The sequence below is a fragment of the Myotis lucifugus genome, unplaced genomic scaffold, assembly GCF_000147115.1.
Source record: "Myotis lucifugus unplaced genomic scaffold, Myoluc2.0 scaffold_119, whole genome shotgun sequence".
In the NCBI taxonomy this organism is placed as follows: domain Eukaryota; kingdom Metazoa; phylum Chordata; class Mammalia; order Chiroptera; family Vespertilionidae; genus Myotis; species Myotis lucifugus.
This window is the reverse complement of record NW_005871167.1, coordinates 3,555,894-3,563,198: the sequence shown is the minus strand read 5'-3', so window position 1 is coordinate 3,563,198 and position 7,305 is coordinate 3,555,894. Positions and strand designations below refer to the sequence as shown.

General features: G+C 51.6%; 1 protein-coding gene across 4 annotated transcripts in view; it reads right to left on the bottom strand.

Moving 5' to 3' along the window:
* PYM1 (PYM homolog 1, exon junction complex associated factor) overlaps positions 1–4,930 on the bottom strand; it is a 30,717-nt gene extending 25,787 nt beyond the window's left edge. The window contains exon 1 of one of the 4 annotated variants that reach the window (XM_023757998.1): positions 4,747–4,930. In XM_023757998.1, coding sequence (XP_023613766.1) covers positions 4,747–4,762 — 16 coding nt within the window. In that variant the 5' untranslated portion in view covers positions 4,763–4,930. Of the gene's footprint in view, positions 1–2,102; positions 2,816–2,850; positions 3,471–4,746 lie in introns of those variants that run through there. The other 3 variants (XM_006093673.3, XM_023757999.1, XM_023758001.1) reach the window with 3 other exon arrangements.
* Positions 4,931–7,305: the final 2,375 nt, after the last annotated feature.

Genomic DNA, 7,305 nt, shown 5'->3' with positions numbered 1-7,305 from the left:
GGTGCAGCCACCTGTGAGAGAACAGTATGGAGTTTCCTCAAAAAACTAAAAATGGAACTTCCCATTTGACCTAGTGATCCCACTCCTAGGAATATATCCCAAGAAACTAGAAACACCAATCAGAAAGGATATATGCACCCCTATGTTCATAGCAGCACAATTTACAATAGCTAAGATTTGGAATCAGCCTAAGTGCCCATCAGCAGATGAGTGGATTAAAAAACTTTTGCACATCTACACAATGGAATACTATGCTGCAGTAAAAAGGAAGGAACTCCTACCATTTGCAACAGCATGGATGGATCTGGAGAGCATTATGCTAAGTGAAATTAGTCAGTCAGAGAAAGATATATATCACATGATCTCATTCATTTGTGGATTATAACAAACAACATAAACTGATGTACAAAAACAGATATAGAGACAGAGAAGCATCGATCAGATGCTCAAACCTCAGAGGGAAGGTACGGAGGGTGGGGGTAAGGGGGAGAAATCAACCAAAGGACTTGTATACATGCATATAAGCATAAGCAATGGACACAGACAACAGGGGGTGAGAGTGAGGGCAAGACTGGGGGTATGAGTGTTGGGGTCCAGCCCCAGCAGGTCCAGGGGTTCCCAAAGGTGTGAACGGATTGGGCAAAGAAGGAATGACACGAGACAGCGTTCAGTTGATCAGCAGCCTAGCCAGGTTCTCTAGTCAGGGTCTCCAGCCAGGTTCTGTTCTTTATTCTCCTATTACATCTGTATTTATACCAGTTGATTTTAATCCTATCCATTCTATTCCAAAGGTTAGGGCGTTTGTTATCTCCATTCCAAGGTCACTACTCTATTGTTCTGTTAAGCTACAAGGAAGTAACTGAAGGAGATTATCCTCAGTAAAGATTATGTAGCTTAAGCGTGATTGTTCGTAGTTAAAGTGATTAATTACCCGCCTGGCACTTAGTTAAGGAGTTTTATTCCCTTCCTTAATCCTGTTAGTCCTGTTAATCCCTAACTCCAGGGAAAAATCCTCACCTGGGGAAACAACCTTTCTCGGGGAGGTGGTCCTATTTAAAACACATAGTGCTAAGAGGGGGGGAGCAAACATATGCCATATATGCCAGGTCCCTTGAAACATAAGCTGTGCAGATGTTTCTTCCCTGCAGCGACTGTGTCAAGCAGCAAGGGTGGACCGGCTTCTGGCATTCCATGAGTATTAGTGTGACAGTGGTAGATCAATGGTCTGGAAGTAGTAAGAGAAAGCAAAAAAGCAATGTGATTCCTTCTCCTCTTCCACATGGTCACAGAGATCAGAAAATAATCCTTGGTAGGAAGGTAGGGTGAGATGCAATATCTGGATTTTCATTAAATCAGTTTAAGAAAACAGGTAAGCCCTGGCAGGTGTGGCTCAGTTGGTTGGGCATCCTCCCACGCACCAAGAGGTCGCTAGTTTGATTCCGGGTCAGGGCACATGCCCAGGTTGTGGGCTCAATCCCAGTCAGGGTGGGTGAGGAAGGCAGCCGATTGATGTTTCTCTCTCACATCAATGTTTCTCTGTCCCTCTCTCTCCCCCAAGTCAATAAAAAACAGTAACAACAATAACAAAAAACAGTTAAGAATAAAGAAGTGTACTGGAAATTGGAAGTTGAGTAATATTTTCAAAGCACACATTAAAAGAAGCTAGTTGAAGAAGGACCTACTGAGTAGAGAGCAGGAAAGGTTGTACCCACCACTTTACAATGTGAGGTTAGGGAGAGGTAGCAGAGACCAGGGTTGTCATTAGATATCATAGGAGAGGTGGGTTGGGATATAGAGGACATGAAAAGTAGCAAAGCAAGAAGCATACATGGCAAATTTTAAAACAGACCGTATGTACCACAGCACAGGCACAGCATCACTTCTACAGAAGACTCTACATACACAGTGAAGGCTTCACAAAAGAGAAAACAGTAACACCTTGCCTTGCACAGCATGTTATAAATTGCTTTCACATATACTATCTTATTTGATTGTCAATGACTAGATATTCCTATGCACATTTTTCTAACGATGAGGAAATTAGGATGGGACAAAACCACAATGAAAATCTTGATTTTCAGGTTTCAACACATAAAGCTCACATATGCAGCAGACACTTCAGCATTTCAATCAGCAAGACTGGGAATTCTCCAGCCAGAAGGAATAACTGGGTTCCATCAACTTGTCAGAGGGCTTGAGAGACCACTAGACGCGTTCCTGGTTTGCCTTCTTCCACCTTAGATCCCTCACCTCCTATCACTATCAACAGAGAAGGCAGAGGAGGGTGGGGCCACCGAGGAGAAAACTCATGCTGAAAGTTCTATTAGGATCCTCATCCCTTCACACCTCTGGACCAACAATAAAGATGAGGGAGAAAGTGGGAAAAGCGCTATAGAGCAATGAGAAGATCTACAGACACAGCTTCCAGAAAAAGAATTTAAATGTGGTTGGGGTAGGGCAGAAAGCAGGTACAGCTAGAAGATGGGGGAGGGGAAGGAAGGGAAGGTAGGAATTGGAGGGAACTAAGTGTTGGAACCCCCAAGGCTGGAGAACCCAAAAGAGAGAGACCGGAGCTTCGACTGCTAGAGAAAACCTTAAAGGCCCGTGAGGGCCCTGGAGTAGGGGCCAGCATTGAAGGACCCCAAGGTTTGGATGACCGGAAGCAGAGACCCCTAAACTCGAGACCAGAAGGGGGCGCAGGTGGCACCCCGTAGGAATGAATGGGGAAGGCGGTCCGAAGGGCGGGGCAAAGGAGGGGCCCCGGGATGGGCGGGGCACAGACCCTTTTCCAAGTCCGAACCCCTACCCCGAGAGCCCGGAGAGAAACGGCTCCGCGCCTCCCGCACTCACCGCCGGTCTCGTCAGTTACATAGGGAGTCGCCATCTTGAGAGCGCAAACCACTTCCGGCGTGAGCGGGCTGGGGTCCCGCCCCCTCCCCACCGGAAGTGGAGTCCCGATCGTAGCCTGCCACCATTTTAGTCTTAAAGGGAGCGTACACAATTTCATGGACGAAGATGGAGGAGGAGGAGGAAGGGAGTAGAAGCTGAAGACGTTAGTAAAATGAAAACAATGGGCTCTTTTACTGTCACTGATACCATTATCGAGCGCCTGCTGCGTGGAAAGCAGTCCGCTGGGCGCCGAAAGAATGCTGAGGCACAGCCCTCTCCTCACAGGCCCTCTTAGTCCGTACAGGACCCGCGAGGGAAAAGGGGGCAAGGCCCACCTGCATCCGAAAAGGGGGGGGGGGGGAGGCTGATAAATGAAGAAAAGAATACTCAGGCCCTGGTCTGCGCCCAAGTCCCAAAACGGCTTGGGGACAGGGAGCCGGTCGGGCAAACTTCGGGAATGCACCGGGGCGGGCGCACTAGTGTTGCTGGGGGCGAATGGAAGACCCCTAATCCTTAGAAAATGGGCAGTCGAAATCGCGCGCCGATTGCTCTCGGCCGCCCGGCTCAACCCGCCGGACAGAGACCCGCCAGGCGAGGCGGAGGGCGCTGCGGCCGGTCCCCGGGCTCTGCCCTGCCTGCGGCGGCCCCGCGGATCCGGCTGGCGAAGTGACGGATTTGCTCTGACCTTCGACCCCGGCCGCCGGCTCGGGGGGGCCCGGGGTCAGAGGGCGGGGTGCAGCCACGGGGCGGGGCCCGCTCATATTCTAATGAGCCTCCTCCCGGTCTCTGGGCGGCGGGGATGGCGAGCGGGCCACCCGCCAGGAGTGCGGGCCCGCGCGGCCACACCTTCTGCAGCCCCGCCCTGCCCCGCACCTTCCTCGTCTCTACGGGACCCCAAGGTTCTCCCTCCCCGGTTCTTTTCAGCAGCTCTGCCCCGTCAGGGCGAAATCCTGCTAAACTCGTTTCCCCTGCAGCCTGGGAGGGGCCTGCTGCAGGCTCCTCTCCTCCGGTGTCACTGCCGCCCTCCCCCAACCCCGTGCTGTGTTTTCCTCCTCAACCCTGTTGTACCTTTTTCCAAATCCCTACCCGGGCTCACGTTCATTTCCCACAGCAGCGCTGAAACCGGGGAGGGAGGAGGCGAATGTTAGTGACCACCTCCATCACCAAGTTCCCTGCCCCACTTAAAAAAAAAAAAACCGCAAAAAAAATGAGAGCAATGGCTAACTAGGAACAACCGAAGGCTTTGAAATGAAGCTTCAAACGTTTTGGGGGTAACAGCTTGCCTGCCTGCCCTCCACCTCTCTGCCTCTCAGCAGAAGCCCAACTCAGAAGGTCTCAAAAAGACTAGAAAAACTTATTTGCGTCCCATGCACAGTCCCTGCGAGTGTTGTCACACGGCCATTGTCAACCCTGCTCTTTCACCACCTGTGCTGCCGGTGCCCGACCTGGCGTCCTGTCCTCAGTCTTGTTACTACTTGGAGGAGAGAGTGTGAAGGCCCCTAAAAACTAGGGGGTGCACTGGCCTCGGCTGCACCACCTGAGGCGTGCAGGTGCTCGCCGCCAGCTGCTCTGTGGAACCTTCTGCAAGAGGGAATCCTGGATGGCCCCCGTTGACGACCCAGCCCTGGGCCCCCCGGTGCCCCCCGACATCCTGCCTCAGCTCTGAGGTTGACAGGAAGTGAAACTTAGTGTCTGCCTCGCAGACCTGCCCCGGCCCCGGATGTGGCCCCCCACCCTGAGGAGGAAGAGGGGAAAGAAGAGGCTGAGGAGAACAAGGCTGTTTTTTCCTTTCCCTTTGTTCACTGCGGTTTCTTTCTTTCTGATTTTTATGATGTGGTTGATTAAAGAAATGAGCACCTGGAGCTGCAGTCATCAGACGCTTCCTCCTGAGATGTTACTTGGCCTTTCTGCATCATACCCCCACCAGTAACCGACTTGGGGCGTGACACCGTTCCCAGAGGAGACACAAAGGCGCCCAGGCTGATGCCATCTCATTCCTCACGAGAGAAATCGCCTCCTGCTGCACGTGGACGTCTCCAATAATGTCGTCAAAGGGGACTCTCTAACCTCATGTAGGGACAGAACTGATGAGGAGGAGGGAATGAGGAACTCAGGTCATACAGAAGACGTATCCCTGGGAGTGTTATTTGCAAGGAAAGCTGAGTGCTTTAAGGAGTAGTATCATTCCAGTATTTCTACTGTTTAAAAAAATGTATTTTTATTGATTTCAGAGAAGAAGGGAGAGGGAGAGATAGAAACATCAATGCTGAGAGAGAATCATTGATCGGTTGATCAGCTGCCTCCTGCACACCCCTTACTGGGGATCGAGCCTGAAACCCGGGCATGTGCCCTTGATGGGAATCAAACCCGGGACCCTTCAGTCCGCAGGCTGATGCTCTACCCACTGAGCCAAACCAGCTAGGGGCATTCCAGTATTTCTAGATGAGAGGTTCAAGGACAGAAAACTGATTGGAAGAGGCTCTAGGGGACTTGTTCTCAGCTGATACCGTATGCTTGTTTAGGGTGGGTTCGAGGGGCAGGCACTTGACACAGACACACACTCGCACACACCAAGCCACTCTATGGTGTACCCCTAAACTAGGCTCTGTATTTGGCTGTCTTGCAGAACTAAGTACAAGCCCTGGTGCAAAATAGGCCTTTTTAAAAAAATATATATTTTATTGATTTTTTACAGAGAGGAAGGGAGGAGAGGGATAGAGAGTTAGAAACATCCATGAGAGAGAAACATTGATTCAGCTGCTTCCTGCACACTCCCTACTGGGGATGTGCCCACAACCAAGGCACATGCCCTTGACCAGAATTGAACCTGGGACCCTTCAGTCCAAAGGCCGACACTCTATCCACTGAGCCAAACCAGTCAGGGCGCAAAATAGGCCTTTAAAAGCACTTATGATTCCTTATGACTAAAAAGGTCATATAGGAAGGGGAGATGAAAGATGAGGAGTGGCAGGGCCCGGGTCTTTTTAAGATTGGTGGGGACACAGGAGCAGAGAGACAGACACTCTCTAACCTCTACCTCAGATCTCCAGTTCAGATGCAACAATACTCCCAAACCCATTACTCAGCAGCTATATTTCTGATAAAAATGGAGGAGTCGCCCTGACCGGTTTGGCTCAGTGGATAGAGCGTCGGCCTGCGGACTGAAGGGTCCGGGGTTCGATTCCGGTCAAGGGCATGTACCTTGGTTGCGGGCACACCCCCAGTAGGAGGTGTGCAGGAGGCAGCTGGTCGATGTTCCTCTCTCATCAATGTTTCTAACTCTCTATCCCTTTCCCTTCCTCTCTGTAAAAAATCAATAAAATATATATTTTTTTTAAAAAATGGAGGAGTCTCTTCCAACAAGCCTGTCTTGATTGTCTTAAAACAATCAAGAACTGCTTACACCCCTCTGTTTCCACTAGAGGTCCTCATGTATTCATTCCTCCTCTTCAACCCCCACCGAAGTATGTAGAAGTATGTCTATATTATGTGTGTGTGTGTACACACACACAACATTTACAGAACACACACACACCCTCCCAGCCAGGGCTCTCCCCTCCCCTTTCTTCTACCACCAGGTGTAAAAAGGAAGATTCCAGGAACTCAAGCCTTTGTTATTGTGCCCTATTTCAATGAAGGGTAAGAGGAGGTGTGTGTGTGTGTGTGTGTGTGTGTGTGTGTGTGTGTGTGTGGAGGGGGAGATGGGGCGGGTCCAGGAAGCAGGATGCCAGGGTCCCCAGTTCCTACCAGTAAGTCCCTAGGCCTCCGTCTCTCTCCCTTGCCACCGTGCTGCCCCCAGGGTCTTCACTCCAGAACAGATCCCAGAAAGAAGCTGAAAAGGACCTCTTTTCACCCCGACTTTTGGGCAAGGCCTTCCTATGCCACCTGCCAGGACTAGCAGGTAACGTGGGAGGGCGAGGGCTTAAAGGAAAGGGGGGGACAGGCCTGAGTGCTCTTTGCACTTAAACCTCCACCCCAAGAATCAAGGGAGCCATCTGGGTTTTGCGAGAAGGAAGTGTCCTTAGACTTGGGAAGACAAAGGTGAGGCGTCTGGGTCGGGGTGTTCCTGAGGTGAGGGGCCTGGAGGTAAGGGGGGCAGCTTTTCTCAAGTCGCGTCAGGTAGTGGGGCCCCTGGTGGGTGGTGGTGGGGGGGGGGGGTGGGTCTCAGGGATGTGGAGTCTTGAACTTCTGGCCTCGCTGCCGAAGAGGCTCTCCCGGGGGATGGACTTTAGCCCAAGTGGATCCCCCGGACCTGGGAAGGCAGCAACTAGGAAGGGGAAGTGAGTCCCGGGGAGAGGGGGAAGGCGGGGGGAACTGTCCCCCTGTGCCGCCCGCGTCCCCGCCCCCGATCCATTCCCGGCTTCCCGGGGCTGGAATGCCAGGAAGAGGACCATGAGTGCTTGTAATGAAGGAAAA